The following is a 23,168-nucleotide window of genomic DNA, read 5'->3' as shown; positions in this document are numbered from 1 at the left end:
TTTCGGGTCACCGTGACCTTGACCTTTGACCTTGTGACCTCAAAATCAATAGGGGTCATCTGCGTGTCATGATCAATCTACCTATGAGGTTTCATGATCCTAGGCATATGGGTTCTTGAGTTATCATCCAAAAAACATTTTACTATTTCGGTCACCGTGACCTTGACCTTTGACCTAGTGACCTGAAAATCAATAGGGGTCATCTGCGAGTCATGGTCAATCTACCTATAAAGTTTCATGATCCTAGGCATATGCGTTCTTGAATTATCATGCGAAAATCATTTTACTATTTCGGGTCACCGTGACCTTGACCTTTGACCTAGTGACCTCAAAATCAATAGGGGTCATCTGCGAGTCATGATCAATCTACCCATGAAGTTTTATGATCCTAGCAGGGGTTTTTATCTGATTTTGGGGAAAGGGCCTGGCCTTTTTTGAGGGGAAAAAAATCGCGCAAAATGCCAGATTTTGGGGGAAAAAATCACGCGAAACGCCGGATTTTGGGGAAAAATATGGAAAGTCTTAAATAATCAATTCAACATATTTTGCTGTTTTTAAAACAAAATCAAGGCAACAGATAATTTTATTATGCAATATGTTATATTTTCTACACTGGATCAGGTTAACTTAGGTATTTAAAGTTAAAAAAAAAAAAAATAAAAAAAAAAAAATTTTTTTTTTTTTTTTTTTTAGGGGAAATAAATGATGTCTGGGGGAAATTTTCCTGCTGAGGGGAAAAAAAATCTGAGGGGAAAGGGCTGATTTTCAGCGGGTCCCAAAAAAGGAAAAAAAGCCCTGCCTAGGCGTATGGGTTCTTGAGTTATCATCCGGAAACCATTTTACTATTTCGGGTCACCGTGACCTTGACCTTTGACCTAGTTACCTCAAAATCAATAGGGGTCATTTGCGAGTCATGATCAATCTACCCATGAAGTTTCATGATCCTAGGCGTATGCGTTCTTGAGTTATCATCCAGAAACCATTTTACTATTTCGGGTCACCGTGACCTTGACCTTGTGACCTCAAAATCAATAGGGGTCATCTGCAAGTCATGATCAATGTACCTATGAAGTTTCATGATCCTAGGCCCAAGCGTTCTTGAGTTATCTTCTGACAACCACCTAGTGGACGGACGGACCGACCGACCTACCGACCGACATGAGCAAAGCAATATACCCCCTCTTCTTCGAAGGGGGTCTTAATATCCAGTCAAAGGAGAAAGAGTCTTCCCTGATTGGCATGTGAAAACTGCACAGGCTAATCTGAGACATACTTCACACACATGCAGTGAGCCCTATTTTCTCAGAGATGGCTCATATTTCACTTGAAATAGCCAGGTATGATTGAGTTAACTAAATCACTGAAATCAGCTGACCCATTTATCCCCCTGGACTGACACAATGCATTACCACCAACAGTTGTCTAGCTGGGGATATTCCTTTCAGAAAGAAAAGTTATCACACGCTGTTCTGGCTATTAATTTCTCAATAATGTTCCTCATTTTTTACTTTGGGAGACACATGTGCTGCCTTTTTATGTAGTCTTACAGAATATAATAAAGCCTTGCTCTAAGAAAACAGGGCAAAGTGCATGTGTCTAAAGTGTCGACCCTGATTAGTCTGTGACGTCTATATTTTTGTATTATTTTGAATGCATTTGAAGTAAAGCTTCATGTCACTGTTCATGATGACAGCATGTACATTATTGAGCAGAAATAAATAAATACAGTAAAAATTCACACCTGCTTATAAAAACTCAATATTTAATTTAAAAATATTGATATCATACAATGCATTACCTATTTATATTAATTCTTAATTTATTATTCATTTGGGGTATCCTCAGTCGTCCTGGGCCAAATTGACTACCAGACAATGTCAAGAGGGTATTGATTAAAACACCAAATATTGGACCTGGTCATATAGGTACAGACGTAAGTTTAAAATCTAGAGTAGTTAATTAATCCTACATGTGTATTCATAGTTTAATAAATTAATCTGCCATTATGTTTTCCATGCTATCTTACAAGTTCATTGGCATTTCGAAATAAAAAGAGGAGACAATGAATAAGTAACACTGATAAGAATTCACTTCTAGAATGCTCTTTCACAGAAAATCTGCAACAGATTTGCATTTTATGCCAATGAGAACAAGAGATGGCCAAGCAATATTGTCCCCTACTGATGAAACTCAACCCTTGTCAGTAAGTTTGTTTTTTGTTTTTTTATTATATTTGCAGCCATAGCAACCACAATTTTTGACGTAGGAACACAATGAATTGACGTGCATAATCTCCATATTGCCATCTGACCATGTTTCAAGTTTCATGAAAAAATATGAAGAACTTTTAAAGTTATCGCAGGATCCAGAAAAGTGTGACGGACAGACTGACAGACTCACACACGGAGCGCAAATTATAAGTCCCCTCCGGTTTCACCGGTAGGGGACAATAAATCAATGTTTTCGCCTTGTTACGAAAACTCATTTGCATTTCAGTTTCATGTGACCCTGACCCTTGCTTACTTATTATACCTTCCTCTCTAGTTGAGACACCTCAAACCAAGCAGTCAAAGAAGTTATGCCATAAATAGGGCCAGTAGAGCTTAAACAAATTTCAAAAGTTCATGGTCATTCGGGTCAATATTAATTGAAATCAAACATTGCACTTTAATGTTGTTTTCTAAACCCATTACAAAATTACACATCAATTAGAAAATAGTATGGGCCTAAAACTTCAAAAGTTTCTAACAAACAAAAAATAATCAAAAGCATTAAATAAGACCAAAATTAGCGGTAATACATTTTATACAATGAAGGTACATTTTCTCACTTAAATGAGAAAAATTATAATAAAGAGCTGCTAAATGTTTGTTCAATAACCTTTTTTATAAGTTGTGTTACCAGATGAGTCATTGACCTGTGTTAGAATGATGTTCAAAATTTGATAAGCTTCAGTCGGTTCAAAAGCTTCATTTAGTCGGTTCAAAAGCTTTTAGTCGGTTCAAAAGCTTCACAGCTTATGTTATTTGTTATTGTCTTGCCGACTCAAAATAAAATTTATTTGAATTTGAATTTGAAAACAAAACATCAGGGTACAGGTCAGCAAAGAACAGCTCAATATATTTGCTTAACATCTCTTTATCTCTCATGCATACTATATTTATCTCAACCCTGGAAATCCACCTTATGAAACTTGCGCCTTGCTCTGGGAAAACAGGACCTAATACAAGTGCATGAAGTGTTGCCCCACATAAGCCTGTGCAGTTTGGACAGGCTATCAGGTACAACACTTTCCGTCACATCTAGACTGGATTCTAATTTAGAACAGACTTTGTTTAAACGAAAAATTCCATAAATGCATAAAGTGTTGTCCCTGATCAGCGTGTGCTGACTGCATAGGCTAATCTGGAAGGACATTTAATGCACATGCATTAAGCCTCGTTTTCACAAAGTGTGGCTCGCTTAAAATTCCCATGCATACCTTTAATTCGTCCAGCAAAGTCTTTGTTTTGTCCCGGATGTCTTTAAAGGGGCAACAGCATCTAAGGCGTAACAGATCTGGAACACGTTCTTGGAGTTTTGCAATCGCAACCCCTCCATGCAGTCCATTGCCACTGATCTGTTCTAGCGAGTTAAATGGCGTAAAATTTCCTGTCAGCCATGTCTCAATCGTCTGAATGATGGCATCGAACGCGTGTTTACGGACATTTTTGTCTCTGTTGGAGATTGGATGAAGAAAGCGGAGCGATGCTTCGTCTCTGTAGTATGTATCCATGAATACTGTTATCTGCTCCTTTCCGAAAAAAAGTATTGGGGTATGGTACCTACTAAAGTCATGCACAATGTCAGATACTGGTCATGTACGTAATTCCGGCCTGTACGTAAAAAATCGGCCACCTGTGTAAAATCATTTTCATGATCTTAACGCACATATTTTGTTTTTATTTAGAAAAATCAACATGAAAACCATCCCTACTCTCAATATTTTGGAAATGTAAGAACCATATCACTGTAAACTTTTTTGTTAAAATGTCACAAATATAGCAGGAAATATTTGACTCGTGGGGAAAGTGATGTCATCATTAGTTGCAACAATTATATTCATATAAGAAACAAATATATTTAACAAAATTATTTTTATTTTATCTAATAAACTTTAAATAAAGTTTTACCGATTAATTGTACAAAAAAATATATTCAAAACATATAAATCAGAACATAAATATAAATTTTTAATAAATGAATTACCTCCCTTGATAAGAATATTACTAGATTACATGTTTAAAATTATATGTAAGCGTTTACTAATAATCAACACTGAAGTAAACTTTTTAAACAAAATGTGTTCACTTTTTTAGCTTTGTTTGAAAAAATTGATTAAACCCATTAAAAACAAATATTTTTAATGAATTAGCAGTTTCTCATTGTTTATATTTATTAAAATAGGTAGGGGGAGTAACTGGTATAATAATTTCGCATTTATTTTAAAGTTCAAGTCAACAATTTTAATAGTATAAACATTGATTAATACTCAGAAATTGAGGACATTTGTCTAAAGATATTGCTTTGTAATTTTATCTGCAGATCAAACTGAAAAGTGGCCGATTTTTTAGGTACATTTAACCTACGAAAATGGATAGTTTACATGTCATCATTTTCTGTTCATTAAGTAACATTCACCGATCTAATTCTATTTAAGTTTTCATGCTAGGTGAGTTTTGAACCCAGGATTATATATGTGAAGTTTAGTTTCAAGCAGTTGCCTAACACTAAAGAGTTTTCTTAAATAGTCCCAAAAGTGGCCGGAATTACGTACATGACCAGTAATGTCCAGATTTGCCTCTCTGCTTTGATGCATATATCTACACACAGTTATTTATTTGCAATAACACATTCATGTCAACCGTTAACTTCAATGTGTTTTTTGCTTACCTATGCGACGCCTATCAAAATCCCCTGAAGATAAGTTAGCTGATATGTACATGTACGTGTGTACACAGGTTTATAGGTTAAATGAAATAAAGACCATGTAAGCCTTACAATTGTATGAAAGTGTGCCTCAAACGTTATCCGATTGATATGCTATGCACTTAACTTCAAACCAAAAACTTACAACGAAATTCTTCGTATCCTTTCAATTATCTCATTGAAAACACATAACGTAGTGACGAAAAACTCACTGGAAAACAGCTGATCGGTAACTCGGTTAATTATTGCCTGCGGCTGATGTAACATCAATTTCCGTTCTTATTTTCGTATTTCAATCTGATGATTTGATAAAAGTCCCCTTTAAGTGCACTATTTTCAATATGACACTACACACGGTTTTGTTTAGATGCTAAAATTGCATACACAACAATTATCTTGCTTTTAATACAAAGGAAAATTTCCATTCTTAGATACATGTCCCTACCAGGTTATTTTTGTAACGTCCTTGACCGTTAGTGGGAACACACCCCCAGTATTAACCAATCAGAAGGGAGCTTTATCTAATTTTGCTCTAATTCTGAACGTTACGTCTCAACGAAACACAACGGCATGCAATCAATAACTCAAGTGAGGTTAATGTTATTTCTGCTGACAGAAACAACCTGCGTACACGGCGTATATCATCGTTTGTCGACCGAGGTCAGGGCAACCTCGTGTAAAAGAAATGACCGTATTTACACAAAGCCGGACGGCTAATAATTTTTAAGTTATCCTATAACTCTAAACTATCCCTAAATTTTGTTAAAAGATTTGCGATATAAAATGTTTTCTATAAAAATGTTTTCTGTTTTACTCTAGATCTAAATACTTAAAAGTACATTTGATTAAACTCGTTCAAGAAGCGCGTTTGGTATGTGATAAATCCTGGGGTAAGCGTAAGGTTCGGCTAGCAATAGATCTATAAATGCACGTGTTTAATATTTATTGATATTGATACATCTTTGGGCTAGCCCCAAATCAGTTAATCAAAGCGCTGAAGGAATCGAGTTGTTCGCTATTGCAAAGTTAGAAATGAACGCAACCCATTCACATTTATAAAGAGTGTGTCTTAACGCACAGGCCGAGATGTGTGTGCACTGTTTTTTATCATCACATTCAGCCGATATATTATATAATTTAAGATTTTTTCTAGAATTGTTTTTTTATGCAATCCCAACACTGTGCCGGGTCCCTATGGTCACATTAATGCTTTGATAACTTAGACAAAATGACAACAACATGTCCCCTATTTGACGTTCTGAAAATATGGTTTATAATGACAACTAGGTAGTAGAAAATACAATTTGCAATCACCATTAAATGAATATTGTTTGAATATCGAAAACCTATCACACTGAGAGTAAAATTTCATGATACAAATTCCCTTTACAAAACTTATGTGTTTAAACACCATGTACAAATTAAAACTATACAATAAGATAATTAATGAAAATAAATGGTACACAAATATACCTTTTTTGAGTATACGCATAATAGTTAGGGGGTCGAGTGGCATTATCTCATGGATAATGATTTTCCCGGGAAAATCGTATAAACTATGAATTGTGGAGGGTATTTCTACGCCTAATTTATGCATAATTACAATAAAACATGTCCTTCCCCTTTTAGCGTAGCCAATTTATTAATCCTATCATTGAAAACGACATCCAAGATTGATAAACTTGTAATAATAAATGGTTTGAAAAGCTGTTCTGGTTTATTTCATGGTAAACGACCCGTGATAAATAGTGACACAAGTTTACGTCATTGTGTAACAATTAATGTCCTTTACTCTTCAGAGGCCCAACATGGATCGTGTTTAAGTGCAGTGCCTAACCCCGCCACTGTTCTGATTATTCAACCCAATCAAAGATTTGTATTTTTAAGTGTCTTGTTCACATATTTTCGTATGTTTAACACATGCAATCGAATCATCGTCTATATAACATTAAACCATTTTTATAATTACATTTGAATGATGAAAACTGCATCAGATTATATTCGATATCAAGGTGTTCAAAGAGCTCATTCTCATGGTGTTCAAACTACTTATTATCTTGGGGAAATAAAAATGTTTTTAAAGAAATTGCACCAAAGTATTAACATGTTAAGCTGCTTTTTAATGAAGGTTGGATGGAACCAAGTGCCAACATAAAGAAGTAATAATAAGCTTCTCACGGTTCTCGATTCTCGATTTAAGACAACCAAGCACCTTTACAAATCTTGAAAAAGAACTCCGATAAAAGAAAATGCGTGTTATTCGCTTTGAAGTTAATCAAAAATGCCATTGGAAACCGATTTTCTTAAAAAAATATTATTTTCAAAAATCAAAACATTTTAGGAGCAGTTGTGGATTCAGCCAATTTCACAGTCACAAGAAACGACACGTTCCACCTTAGCTTTCTAACTTTCTAAGATAAGGCTTCCTTTAAACAACAATTACCACAAAGCGGAAAGTGTCGTCTATGATTAGCATTTCCGGACTCAATAGGATTAAACTTTACGCACATGCATTTTAGCCCCGTTTTTCCAAAGCAAGGCTCATGTGTAGTTTTTCGACGATATTAACCCAGTTATGCCTAGAGCGTCTAGAAAAAAGGCCTTGACAAACAGCGTAGACCCAGATGAGACGCCGCATGATGAGGCGTCTCATCTGGGTCTGCGCTGTTTGCTTTAAGGAATTTCTGTAAGAAATATTTAAAATATAGAAATAAATATACTAGACATCCCTAATTTTGAAAATAAATTGATCCAATTTAGAAGGATGGGAGAGTCCACTAGGCATAAATGGGTTAACACAGAAATAGAAGTATCGTTTCATGAGTGCTTATAGGACGCAAGCAGAACAAATCAGCAACAAACCATTTTAAATTAAACTGAGGTTAAACATGTTTTAAGAATCTTTATACAGTATGGGTCTTGTTTAAATGTCACCCATGTGTCAACACACCCGAACATTATTTGACGCAACTTTGTTTGAGCTTTGTTTCACGTTTTGGTAAATTGACAAAATTAAACAAAATTGTTTCAGATTCGCAAATTTCCGTTGTAGTTGTGATATTTGTGAGGAAACAGTAAAGGTGAACAATTATCATGCTCTTATATCCATTACTAGTAAATGCATCTTTTAAAGATTTAAAAACCTGACAATTATAAAGCGTTGCAACGCGAAACGATTGAATAAATTGGTTCTGTTGTTGTCGTTTAATTTTGCGACACTACGAGGATTGCTTTTATAAAGTATAAAATACATTTCTTAATGTACGAAAACGGATGGCCGAGTGGTCTAAGCGTTAGACTTTTACTCCAGGGGTCAGTGGTTGAGCCGAGTTGAGGGTTACTTTTTTCTTTCTTTAATTTTATTCTAGTTTTTTTTTACTGGAGCTTTTGTTATCCAAGGTTTACATTTATCAATATTTTAGCATTGAATGACATACTTTAATATATGACAAAATCTGTGAAAAGGTCCTTTTTTCCTTCTTAAAAAACGAGCGACGCTACATTCGTGTCGTACGATTGCTTAGAGCGATTGCGAAATACCAGGTGTCAGCTGTCTAGGGCTGATATACACGGACAACATTTGCAGCTTCAACAATTATCTCGGTGAACAAACATGAACTTTGTTGTTATGCATGTGTGTTGTTTTTTGGTGGCAGAGATAACCAGCCACACAAATGTGTCAAGTTCGTAAGTGGACCCCATTATACCATTGTTTTTTTTAAAGGGTTCGCATCGTTGAGGAAATCGTTTTCGAGTGCGAGATTTGTTTACCTGTAAACAGCTTACATTTTGGATCTGATGCAACCACAGGTGTTGTTTATTAAACGTGCTTCAGAATGACTTTGTATGTTGTTTTTTTCAAGTAAAACAAAACCAAAGCTATATTGTTTGTTCATTTATTATATGATCTGATAACAAATCTGTTACTAAAAAAATACGCAATATATTTAACAATGATTATTTAAATTGTCAATTTGCAAACGGAGAGTTTTAATATTTTATTCTTAATATTGGACTGTGCTCTATGAAAAAGGGGTTTAATGTATATGCGTAAAGTGCCGTCCCAGACAAGCCTGTGCAGTCCGCACAGGCTATTCAGGTCTGACACTTTCCGCCTAAACTTGATTTTTGCTTAAAACGATACTTTCTTGAAACATAAAATATCATAAAAGCGGAAAGTGTCGTCCACAGACCGCACAGGTTAATCTGGGACAACACTTTACGCACACTTAAGATTAAACCCCTTTTCACAGAGAACGGCCCATGTGGTTGAATGTTCATTGGATTGAGTGCACCCATGGCTTTGGTGTGGTGGGTGAGGGATACACTAGGCGACCTTTTCCTTAGTCGACCCTGGGTCTTCTAGTGTCTGGTGTGAAGCACATTTTCCACTGTATATCGGTTTACTGTCGTATTGGAAAGACGAGTAATGTTTGTTGTTAGCGAACACATCCCATCACCTCGTCTGTGCAGTGGTTGTTGTTGTGATTTTGCAACAAGTCTGTATGGAGTTTACATTCCATAACATAATGCGGGGCAATTTTGTTTTCAAATATAACTGCACTTTTGTTAATTTGTAAGACAAGAAGCTTTGATGTGTTTTAGATAAGGAAACCATCCGACCGTCTATCAAGAAATGGTTTAACAAAGCACTTAGAAACTGTTGTCTTTTCTTGCCATGCTTTTTTGTGTATTTTTACCAAACACACATGGAGAAAACATTCATCCAAATTCTCGGGTGAATTTCAAGACTAAAATCGAATGCAACAAAGCATTACAACGGTTTTCATTTATTAATTTATTTTATTTGAATATTATATCTCATAACTTTTCCTTGCTTTCTACCCCACATGCACTAGATCTGAATTCAAACAATAGGCGCGCATATGAGAAGAGAATGTCTCTAATACAGGCAATTAGAAAGAAATGCAAATATTCGGTCACATTGTGTTCTGGAAAAATGTATACTTAACCCTCGTTAATATGAGGACGAAATATACAAGCAGTCCATTAATGGCGAAACACTTCACCAACAACAAAATCAACGAATCGTGTGCAACATGTCGGAAAAGTAATTAATCAGACGATGGACGTGCCATTAAGATGTCACATCAGGCCCTTAGTTTCTGATAAAGAAGCATAGCACCGGCAAACCAAACACGATGTATTTACAAACAAGCACCTATGCTAATTAACCCATTTATGCCTAGTGTCTAGAAAAAAGGCCTTGGCAAACAGCGTAGACCCAGATGAGACGCCGCATGATGCGGCGTCTCATCTGGGTCTGCGCTGTTTGCTTAAAGGAATTTCTGTAAGAAATATTCTAAATATAGAAATAAATATACTAGACATCCCTTATTTTGGAAATAAATTGATCCAATTTAGAAGAATGGGAGAGTCCACTAGGCATGTCTATTTTATTTAAGGCGATACAATTTCGTCATGCGAAAATGTGTATCATGCAATCTTGGGCAAGCGTAGCTCCAGGCCGGCTTGCGTATTTGCGTAGTGAGGTCAGGGGCTACCCTGTCCGCTATAAAATTACGCAAGGTTTTGTGGTTTCATAAGCGGACATCTATATTCACCAGCAGAGCATAGGGTTGCAGAGGCATTTCAGGGGCAACACTTTTCGGATATATCTTAAGGCCCATTTCCACACGACACGGCTTATTTCTGAACATGCACTTCAGATATGCCTTAATGCCAATTTTAGCATGACGCGGGTCAGTTTGTCTTATCGAAAGACCCGCGGTTGACCAGTGGAGTCCCAGATGCAACTTACACGCTCATCACTCCAAATACAAAATAGCCGGCACGTCATTGTTGATTTGAGTGTATTGATAAAGTAAATAAACATACTATTACTGCCAAAATACTACTAAAAAATCCGCCTTGCTACAGCAGCAGGGGACACACAGTAAATATGCGATTTAACAGGCGACAAACATCCAGTTAGTTGGCGGCAGCATGCCCTGACACAACCTCCGCGCAGAGATATGACTGGTTCCGAGCAAATCTCGATATCAAATCCCTGACGTTATAACCAACCACGTGATGATAGCCGTGCCATACAGTACCTAAAAATATATTTCCAGACCTGAAAGGATTTTCTTGTGATGGTAGTGGTCACGGCCAGTAGCCACGGCGAGATAACCGCTGCGTGGAGTTTGTCCATGACAATGAAATTATTCGGTCACTCCTGGGAACTGTACCATTGCAAAGGGAGCATCAGGTTTATTCACGGCATCTGCCATGACAAGTGACGATCCGGTTACTTCGCAAAACATGACACCTGTTTGCATAATTCTGCCAAAACTTGCTGCAGCTAAATAACATTATCCATGCATTAAGGACATTCAACTTTGAACATGACTTGTGTGGGCATAATTCGCCAAACAATTAAGTGCACAAAGTATCATCCTGGGCATTCATCTGCACATCAGGCGGATTCAATGTCATTCACCAGTGAAAATTTGGTGGATTAACCCCCGCCGTAAAAGTGGAGTTGAAAACGCAAGAGTAAGGACGTACGTTCTTACGAACGGAGCATGGCGATGCTTAATGCTTCCACTTTGTGAAAGGGGGTTGAATAGTAGGGCATACGGGTAGATTCTCCCATTTTGTATGCACAGTTCAAGTAGGTTTCGAACTCACTTCTACAAAAAAGTACATTAAATACTGAACGTTTCTAGCAACGAGGCAAAAGTTTAACTGCTCAGTAACTAAGCTCTGATTACATGTAATATCAATACCTTAGTTGAAGTATACTAAGGGAAGTAATTCTTATTATCAAATCTAACAGGGCAATTGATTATTCCTTCCCTTCTAAGAGTCATTTATTATCAGCAAACCACTAAACTATTTCAGCGTTGAATTTCAGTTAACTTTTGAGTTCAAATGCGTATGTACTTAAACGATGTGGGCATAACCCTACTTGTTTATCAATTTAATAATGCTGACGTTATTCGATTCTTACATTCTTCTATGCACAATGTCCTCTATGTAGTGACGCAAGGTTTCGTGGTCTCATAAGTGTACCGAGTAACACCTTACCAGACTGCGCGGATGCTGGCTGCATATGGCACAAGACCCATAACCTTACCAGACTGCGCGGATGCTGGCTGCATATGGCACAAGACCCATCACCTTACCAGACTGCGCGGATGCTGGCTGCATATGGCACAAGACCCATCACCTTACCAGACTGCGCGGATGCTGGCTGCATATGGCACAAGACCCATCATCTTACCAGACTGCGCGGATGCTGGCTGCATATGGCACAAGACCCATCACCTTACCAGACTGCGCGGATGCTGGCTGCATATGGCACAAGAGTAACACCTTACCAGACTGCGCGGATGCTGGCTGCATATGGCACAAGACCCATCACCTTACCAGACTGCGCGGATGCTGGCTGCATATGGCACAAGATCCATCACCTTACCAGACTGCGCGGATGCTGGCTGCATATGGCACAAGACCCATCACCTTACCAGACTGCGTGGATGCTGGCTGCATATGGCACAAGACCAATCACCTTACCAGACTGCGCGGATGCTGGCTGCATATGGCACAAGAGTAACACCTTACCAGACTGCGCGGATGCTGGCTGCATATGGCACAAGACCCATCACCTTACCAGACTGCGCGGATGCTGGCTGCATATGGCACAAGACCCATCACCTTACCAGACTGCGCGGATGCTGGCTGCATATGGCACAAGAGTAACACCTTACCAGACTGCGCGGATGCTGGCTGCATATGGCACAAGACCCATCACCTTACCAGACTGCGCGGATGCTGGCTGCATATGGCACAAGACCCATCACCTTACCAGACTGCGCGGATGCTGGCTGCATATGGCACAAGACCCATCACCTTACCAGACTGCGCGGATGCTGGCTGCATATGGCACAAGACCCATCACCTTACCAGACTGCGCGGATGCTGGCTGCATATGGCACAAGACCCATCACCTTACCAAACTGCGCGGATGATGGCTGCATATGGCACAAGACCCATCACCTTACCAGACTGTGCGGATGCTGGCTGCATATGGCACAAGACCCATCACCTTACCAGACTGCGCGGATGCTGGCTGCATATGGCACAAGACCCATCATCTTACCAGACTGCGCGGATGCTGGCTGCATATGGCACAAGACCCATCACCTTACCAGACTGCGCGGATGCTGGCTGCATATGGCACAAGACCCATCACCTTACCAGACTGCGCGGATGCTGGCTGCATATGGCACAAGACCAATCATCTTACCAGACTGCGCGGATGCTGGCTGCATATGGCACAAGACCCATCACCTTACCAGACTGCGCGGATGCTGGCTGCATATGGCACAAGAGTAACACCTTACCAGACTGCGCGGATGCTGGCTGCATATGGCACAAGACCCATCACCTTACCAGACTGCGCGGATGCTGGCTGCATATGGCACAAGATCCATCACCTTACCAGACTGCGCGGATGCTGGCTGCATATGGCACAAGACCCATCACCTTACCAGACTGCGCGGATGCTGGCTGCATATGGCACAAGACCCATCACCTTACCAGACTGCGCGGATGCTGGCTGCATATTGCACAAGACCCATCACCTTACCAGACTGCGCGGATGCTGGCTGCATATGGCACAAGACCCATCACCTTACCAGACTGCGCGGATGCTGGCTGCATATGGCGCAAGAGTAACACCTTACCAGACTGCGCGGATGCTGGCTGCATATGGCACAAGACCCATCACCTTACCAGACTGCGCGGATGCTGGCTGCATATGGCACAAGACCCATCACCTTACCAGACTGCGCGGATGCTGGCTGCATATGGCACAAGACCCATCACCTTACCAGACTGCGCGGATGCTGGCTGCATATGGCACAAGACCCATCACCTTACCAGACTGCGCGGATGCTGGCTGCATATGGCACATTGTTAAACTATGCATCCCATAACTTAAAACAAACAATGTTTCCTTATACAATCCCAATTCACAAAACATTCTGAACACCTAATATTTTATTTATGTCTCAAAGGCAATCTCACTTGATCCATGATTTACAAAACTTTATGTGTATGTATACAATTATATAAATCACAACACAAAAACATTATTACTCATTAAACATTATGTGTAATGTAACAAAATTAAACATGATACAGTTTCATACAATATATTGTTTCTGAGTCAGTAATAGAAGACTTGTTAAATACAAACAACTTAAATGATGGATTAAATCAAATGTGTCTTGTTCTGAGAAAACTGGGCATAATGCATGTGCGTAAAGTGTCGTCCCAGATTAGCCTGTGCAGTCCACACAGGCTAATCAGGGACGACACTTTCCGCTTTAATGGTATTTTTCGTTTAAAGGAAGTCTCTTTTTACGGAAAATCTAGTATAAGCGGAAAGTGTTGTCCCTGATTAGCCTGTGCAGACTTTAGGCACATGCATTATGCCCAATTTTCTCAGAAAAAGACACAGATTATAACCAACCTTCTCACATGCATGCATTGACGCTCAGTATTCATGTATGTAATGAAGTATAGATTATTTGTATTTCGTAAAATATAAGTAATTTTAATTGAATCACAACTTTTACATTTCTTAGAGAAACCATCTTAAAACAACATCAAGAGGCTTGAAAGGCCCAAAGTTGCTCACCTGAGATACAAAGGAACTGATCTGTTCTCTGCAGCCCAAGATATCATTAGAACAAATGTTCTTATCAAGTTTCACAAAGATTGAACATTAAATGTGACTTTTAAGATATTATTAAAACAAATGTTTTGACAAAGTTTCATTAAAACAATAAATGTGTCCTCTACAGTGTTTACAATGTTTTACTATAGCCATTTAAGGAAATGTGCCCTGCCGCTGGCTTCCATGGTTTTCAACCATTCTGAACCATTTAACAAGAGGGCCATGATGGCCCTGAATCGCTCACCTGACTAACCAAATACAATCCCAACCCAGATTTCATCAAGATAAACATTCTGACCAAAATATCATAAAGATTAGATGAAAACAGTGATCTCTATTGTCTACACAAGGTTTTTCTATTATTTGACCTAGTTTTTGATCCCAGATGACCCAAATACAATCCCAACCCAGATTTCATCAAGATAAACATTCTGATCAAATTTTATAAAGATTGGATGAACAATGTGACCTCTATTGTCTACACAAGGTTTTTCTATTATTTGACCTAGTGACCTAGTTTTTGACCCCAGGTGACCCAAATACAATCCCAACCCAGATTTCATCAACATAACATTCTGACAAAATTTCATAAAGATTGGATGAAAACTGTGACCTCTATTGTCTATACAAGGTTTTTCTATTATTTGACCTAGTAACCTAGTTTTTGACCTAGTGACCTAGTTTTTGACCCCAGATGACCCAAATACAATCCCAACCCAGATTTCATCAAGATAAACATTCTGACCACAAATTTCATAAAGATTGGATGAAAACTGTGACCTCTACTGTATACACAAACAAATTGTTGAAGGTTTTTATTATCTGACCTAGTGACCTAGTTTTTGAACTCAGATGACCCAAATACAATCCGAACCCAGATTTCATCAAGATAAACATTCTGACCAAATTTCATAAAGATTGGATGAAAACTGCGACCTCTGTTGTCTACACAAGGTTTTTCTATTATTTGACATAGTTTTTGATCTAGTGACCTAGTTTTTGACGCCAGATGACTCAAATACAATCCCAATCTAGATTTCATCAAGATAAACATTCTGACCAAATTTCATAAAGATTGGATGAAAACTGTGACCTCTACTGTCTACACAAGGTTTTTCTATTATTTGACCTAGTTTTTGATCTAGTGACCTAGTTGTTGACCCCAGATGACCCAAATACAATCACAACCCAGATTATATCAAGATAAACATTCTGACCAAATTTCATAAAGATTGGATGAAAACTGCGACCTCTTTTGTCTACACAAGGTTTTTCTATTATTTGGCCTATTATGTGACCTAGTTTTTGATTTAGTGACCTAGTTTTTGGCCCCAGATGACCCAAATACAAACTCAACCCAGATTTTATAAAGATAAACATTCTGACCAAATTTCATAAAGATTGGATGAAAACTGTGACCTCTACTGTCTACACAAACAAATTGTGACGGACGCACGCACATACGGACGCCGGACATCACACGGTCACATAAGCTCACCATGTCACTTCGTGACAGGTGAGCTAAAAACTAGTCCCAAGATACCATTGGGACGAATCTTCTGACCAAGTTTCATGAAGATCAGACAATAAATGTGACCTCTTGAGTGTTAACAAGGTTTGCCTATAGACATATAAGAAAAAATGCCCCACCCACTGGCAGCCTTGCTTTTTTAAAAGACCAAAACCATTTGCAAGCTCATCCAATATATCATTAGAACAAATATTCTGACCAAGTTTCCTGAAGATTTGACTAAAATTGTGACCTTCAGAGTGTTAACAACTTTTTACTATAGCTATATCTACCATTACAATGTTCAGTATATCCATATAAGGAAAAATGCCCCGCCCCCTGGCTGTCACGTTTTTCAACCAACTAAAACCATTGTACAACTCGTCCAAGATATTACTGGGATAAATTTTTTGACCAAGTTTTATGAAGATCAGACAATAAATTTGGCCTATAGAGCGTTAACAAGGCAGATGTTGACGGGGCATAATCAGGGGGGCCTGCGTATACGGGAGCTTACCGCGTTTAAGTGAGAACGTTGTTGCAAAACTTCAAAGATGGCGTCGTTTTAGTGTTTTTCATGAAGGAGTAGCGGATATTTTCACCCGGTAAGCCAGTTTATATTTGTATTTCTTTTGAATGAATAAGCCCTTTCGGCTCTACGGTGTTTGTGCTCCCCTCGGTTTTTTTGTTTCAATACCGTATACGTCGGAAAAAAAAGTTATTGAAGCAAAACCGTCGACAAATGTGTTGTTTAATTTCTTGACCTTCGAGATGTTGGATGTTCGAATATCATTTTCTCTCACAATAAACAGTATTTGTACATGTTTACAGTAAAATATAACATAAATCACGATTATTTTATTATCTCCACGCGTTTTTATGTCTATTAATTCAGTTTATGCCGAATTATAACGGTTTAACCCCCCTTTTTGGAACTAAACTTCCTTTTAAGCACATTTTGGGACCTGACTTCCAAATGATAAACAGCTCTTTCCTATGTCAGAAGGTTTTATGCGAAATAACTTTCGTGGATGAATTCCGCATTGGTGCGAGTGTTTTGGAAATCATTTTCACTTGAGGAAATCAAGTTATCTTTTTTTTTATTAATTGTTATATTATTAATTTTTATTATTGTATGTTTTATCGCGTACTTAACGCTAACGGGTGAAGGAGCAACCACCAATTTTTTGTCAATTACCTTAAGGAGGATGTATATGTAAGACTGGCCAGTCTTTTTTATGCATGCATATAGAAAGGTGGGTGTCAAATTTCCTATCAAAAGGTCAACTGTCCAAATGAATGACACAAAGTGGTGCTCCTGAAATGAAATACTGGTATTGATATAGGATAGGTGAATACATGTTACTATTTTATATACTTTTAAAGCTACAATGCTTTTTTATCAAAGTATAAGCTGCTTTTTAATCAACAAAGCACATGGTGCATGCGAGTTTTGTGACCACCTACACTACGCGACCCGTGATTTTTGCCACGATTCTCGCATCACCGCAATCGATGCAACGTGACAAATTGCGGTGATTCCGAGCGACAAGAAAATTTGGGTGATGTCTCGGTGACCGTCGCGCGATGTATCTCGCTGTTACGCAATCAGCGCGAATCACCGCGAACCGCCGCGGTTCACCTTTTTAAGAGATTTACATTAAGGGTTACACTACATTACATGTAACATGTATGTATACACTTACATTAAACATTGCAATAATAAAGCTTTTGTTGTTGTTGCATGTAATGGGCGTATTAGCTAAAATACTCCCGTTCCGACATGAACGTGATGAAGTTATGTCGGAAGCTTTAACGGCTCCAAATTAATATAACAGCGCAGAAGAATGATCATGCAATAATTATTTAACATAACATGTAAACATTATTTAACTAATTGCATTAGCAGAATGTTTATTAAAACTGACAATCAATTATATTCCAGGCCCGAATACACTACCACTGTTCAAATTCCATATTGTTCCAATATACATGTAGCGTTGCACAGTGTTTCGTCATTGGTCGGTTATAAATACCTTGTTTCTCTACATGGCATTTGATTTCGACGAAACTAATAATTTGGTAATTTACGAGAAATATGATATAAGTTTTCCATTTAAACTTTGATCTTACCGTGTGTGTTAATTGACGTTATTAATTATGTTAATACTTATTTTTGCATTTCATTAAGAATTAAAAAGTGTAGATCTAGCCCTTTTGTTAACAGTGTTTAGCAAAATATTCGCGCCTTAAGACACGGGAAATTGTTTAAGTAACACTTTCATATAAAGGTTAAATGTAATCGGTAGATTAAATCTAATTATTTGGACTAAAATATGCTATACTTATTTATTTTCAGTTTCAGGCTCCAATGCGGATAACTCAGGATGATAACTCAAGAACGCTTATGCCTAGGATCATGAAACTTCATAGATACATTAATCATGACTCGCAGATAACCCCTATTGATTTTCAGGTCACTAGGTCAAAGGTCAATGCCGATGACCCGAAATAGTAAAATGGTTTCCGGATGATACATTGATCATGACTCGCAGATGACCCCTATTGATTTTCAGGTCACTAGGTCAAAGGTCACGGTGACCCAAAGCAGTAAAATGGTTTCCGGATGATAACTCAAGAACGCTTATGCCTAGGATCATGAAACTTCATAGGTACATTGATCGTGACTCGAAGATGACCCCTATTGATTTTCAGGTCACTAGGTCAAAGGTCAAGGTGGGGTATGACCTGAAATAGTAAAATGGATTCTGGATGATAACTCAAGAACGCTTATGCCTAGGATCATTTAGTGTGTGTAAAATATAAGACATTCGACGGTATTATTAACACAGTGTAATCCTTACCTGTTTATTTTAACACATATGGAATACTTATGTTTGAATATGCATCAAACGGAATACAATGCTTTCTATTTCCAGATATCAAGACGCCAGTTATATATGTCGAGGATGCCAAGATTAAAAAAGACGGCGTAATGAAGTGTGTACCGCTCTAGAAAGGGAAAGGTACATGAAAACCCACCAATCAAACAAAAAAGATTACGTCGAAGTACCACGCCAAACAATCACATGTACGTGCAATATAAGTGTAATGAAAAACAGAAGAGTAAAACCGCTTCAATACTAGTATAAGGTTGCTGTAACCAAATACTGCCATTGTTGCGATTCGGAATACATGAAGCAATTTGGAATACCTGACACCTGCTTAGAAGATGCATATCGGTGGATTTAAAAAAAAAAGAAAACTTAAATATTAATTGTTTATTTAATACAATGACATTTGACACGTTTTACCATAACGATACTGATACATGTATGTGACTTTGATGTGACAAATTTTGGACGACCTTCTTTTAAACCAGTTCTGAGTTGGTCACTATATTATAATCGCAAATGCAATACACGATATGATTTCAGTAGAAGTGATCAATATATACATGTATTTTTTTCTCTCTTATACATATGTGAATACATATTATTTAAGACTGTTGTATTGAGGGAATAAAGTATTGGTTTACATAGAAAGATTATTTTGTTTGTTCCTAACATTGCCTTCTAATCGTAAGTTAATATGTCAAATGCATAATGAATTCATTCCGACCAAATCTTTTTTTATCATGTATGTAAGTGCTGAATACAATTAAAATGTATGCAGAGGCATCTTTGGAAGAAATGACGTAACACAGATAATGGTTTATTTTCATAAAAAAGTGAGAAACTATCATAACATTTAAGGAACAAAACGTGTAATTAAGTAGCACTCATAGCAATTATATGTCAGACTTGTCTATGTAGAAATAATAAAATAAAACAAACAAAAACACATAATACATCAGCTGTACATTTTTTGTTTGGTTCGTTTGTTTTATTTGCTGTTTTAGTCCGGCTCTGTTTAAGGACTCTCTCTTGCATATTCTACATTTAAACTCATGTGGTCCATGAATGGGGAATGGTATCCCAGTCCTCCGCTAAATGTTAAATTCCTAATTACATAATTTTATACTGCAACGAAAGATGCACTTATTATCGCCCTTTAACCCTCGTCATCTGAAAAGACAGTAAAAGAATGGTTAAAGAAAGTTTCATATCAGAATAAGTTCGACACGTCATAAAATACATTTAATTAATAAAATATTACTGAAAAGGCTGATAAACATTCTATTATCTCGTACATCAGCCACCCCACAACCCATCTTCTTTAAAATCGGTGAATTGATTCAGTTGGTCGGCAGGTTTTGTGTACAACATTTTTATAATTCTACAGTAAAATGATTAAGAAAACACTTATATTGCACCACATAAAATGCTATAAAACTATAATATTGAAGTACACATATAAACTTTATTATAGATGGGTAGGTATTTCGTATCAATCTCTTTCACATATGAAAGAGCTGTTGGTCATTTGGAAGTCACGTTATGCTGCTTAAAGTACATTATAGATGCATGACTTAATTTAGATTAAGCAAAATAAAACACTAGGTATTTGCCAAGATCTGAGAGTCAAATATATACGAGAAGCAAGATCGTAATCGTGCGCAGCGAGACTTGCTCATATAGAATTAAACCTCTCATGGCTTTCTTTCGAATTTATTTCATGTGTCCGAACTAATATGCAATACGCCCAGTGTTTTTTTAATATGCGGATTAATGCTCCGTTTTAGATCCATAACTAATGAACGCCTCAATATTTTCAAAAATTAACACCGGATTAATGTTCACCGACATTTTTCATACAGATTTGATATAAATCGGCACACGCGCTGGACATACACCTTAAAAAAAACGCAATACAAATTCCAGTACTTGTGCACTTATAATAATAGATTGTAAACAATGACGGTTGAAATCTGTACGTGGGAATTATTCTGGTTACCAAGAGCGACGTCAACATCATGAAGCCTTTCATTCATAAATGTATATATGTGTTGGGTGTCAAAACCAGCATCATCGGATGTAAAATCTATTTTTGACTTGCATATTATCCGCTGCTGTGTGCACCCGCCAATTAGTTTAAAATGGATTCCGAACCGGTAAGTAGTTAACATAACATCAGGACATAATATCCCTTCCAAAAAGGGCGCTATGCTGCTTAATAGTACATGTATATTGCAACAAGAGGGCCAAGATGGCCCTAGTTCGCTCACCTGAGAGGAGTCGGTTCATTCAATCTTTACTAAATGTCAAACTTGACCTAGATATTGTTCAGACAAACATCCTGGTCAAGTTTCATCATTATTTCATCTGCGAGTCAGGATCAAGGTATCTATGAAGTTTCATTATCCTAGGCGTAAGCATTCTTGAGTTATCATCCGGAAACCATTTTTCTATGTTGAGTCACCGTCACCTTGACAGCCATTGTGTGAAAACGTTTTTTGGCACTGTGACCTTGACCTTTGACCTAGTGACCTGATAATCAATAGGGGTCATCTGCGAGTCATGATCAATATACCTATGAAGTTTCATGAACCTAGGCATAAGCGTTCTTGAGTTATCATCCAGAAACCATTTTACTATTTCAGGTCACCGTGACCTTGACCTTTGACCTAGTGACCTGAAAATCAATAGGGGTCATCTGCGAGTCATGATCATTGTACCTATGAAGTTTCATGATCCTATGCATAAGCATTCTTTAGTTATCATCTGGAAACCATTTTACTATTTCGGGTCACCCTGACCTTGACCTTTGACCTAGTGACCTGAAAACAATAGGGGTCATCTACGAGTCATGATCAATGTACCTATGAAGTTTCATGATCCTAGGCCTAAGCGTTCTTGAGTTATCATCCGGAAACCATTTTACTATTTCGGGTCATCGGCATTGACCTTTGACCTAGTGACCTGAAAATCAAAAGGGGTTATCTGCGAGTCATGATTAATGTATTTATGAAGTTTCATGATCCTAGGCATAAGCGTTCTTGAGTTATCATCCTGAAACCATTTTACTGCTTTGGGTCACCGTGACCTTGACCTTTGACCTAGTGACCTGAAAATCAATAGGGGTCATCTGCGAGTCATGATCAATGTATCTATGAAGTTTCATGATCCTAGGCATAAGTGTTCTTGAGTTATCATCCGGAAACCATTTTACTATTTCGGGTCATCATGACCTTGACCTTTGACCTAGTGACCTGAAAATCAATAGGGGTCATCTGCGAGTCATGATCAATGTACCAATGAAGTTTCATGATCCTTGGCATAAGCGCTCTTGAGTTATCATCCGGAAACCATCTGGTGGACGGACGGACCGACATGAGCAAAACAATATACCCCCTCTTCTTCGAAAGGGGGGGGGGGGCATAATGAAAAAACTGCCCCCCCTCCCAGCAGCCATGTTATTCAACTGACCGGAACCATTTTTGAACTCAACTCTCGTATCAAGGAAACAAATGTTCTGAGCAAATTTCATGAAAATTGGGCCAAAAATGTGACTTCTACTGTGTTCACATGTTTTCAATATATACATATAGAGAAAAATGCCCCGCCCACTGGTGACCATGATTTTCACCGATCCCGACCGTTTTAAAACTCGTCCGAGATATCAATAAAACCAGTGTTTTGACCAACTTTCATGATGATTGGGCAAAAATTGTGACTTCTAGAGTGTTTACACGGTTTCTCTATAGCCCAATAGGTAAAACTGCCACTATATACATATTGAGAAAAATGCCCCGCCCACTGGCGGCCATGTTTTTTCATCGATCTCAACCATTTTCGAACTCGTCCGAGACATCAATCGAACCAATATTTTGACCAACTTTCATGATGATTGGGCAAAAATTGTGACTTCTAGAGTGTTTACAAGGTTTCTCTATAGCCAAATAAGGAAAACTGCCCCGCCCACTGGCGGCCATGTTTTTCAACGGATCGGAACCACTTTTGAACTCAACCAAGATATCATTAAGACAAACATTTTGACAAAGTAACATGAAGATTGGGCATGAAATGTGACTTCTTC

At 37.9% G+C, this 23,168-nt stretch overlaps 1 protein-coding gene across 1 annotated transcript in view; it reads right to left on the bottom strand.

Moving 5' to 3' along the window:
* Positions 1 to 3,849, bottom strand: part of LOC127850293 (sestrin-1-like) — a 94,579-nt gene extending 90,730 nt beyond the window's left edge. The window contains exon 1 of the mRNA XM_052383230.1: positions 3,482 to 3,849. Coding sequence (XP_052239190.1) covers positions 3,482 to 3,775 — 294 coding nt within the window. The 5' untranslated portion in view covers positions 3,776 to 3,849. The remainder of the gene's footprint in view (positions 1 to 3,481) is intronic.
* Positions 3,850 to 23,168: the final 19,319 nt, after the last annotated feature.

This window comes from Dreissena polymorpha, chromosome 11 (assembly GCF_020536995.1).
Source record: "Dreissena polymorpha isolate Duluth1 chromosome 11, UMN_Dpol_1.0, whole genome shotgun sequence".
Taxonomy (NCBI): Eukaryota; Metazoa; Mollusca; class Bivalvia; order Myida; family Dreissenidae; genus Dreissena; species Dreissena polymorpha.
The sequence above is the reverse complement of the archived record's forward strand: the minus strand, read 5'-3'. Positions and strand labels throughout refer to the sequence as shown.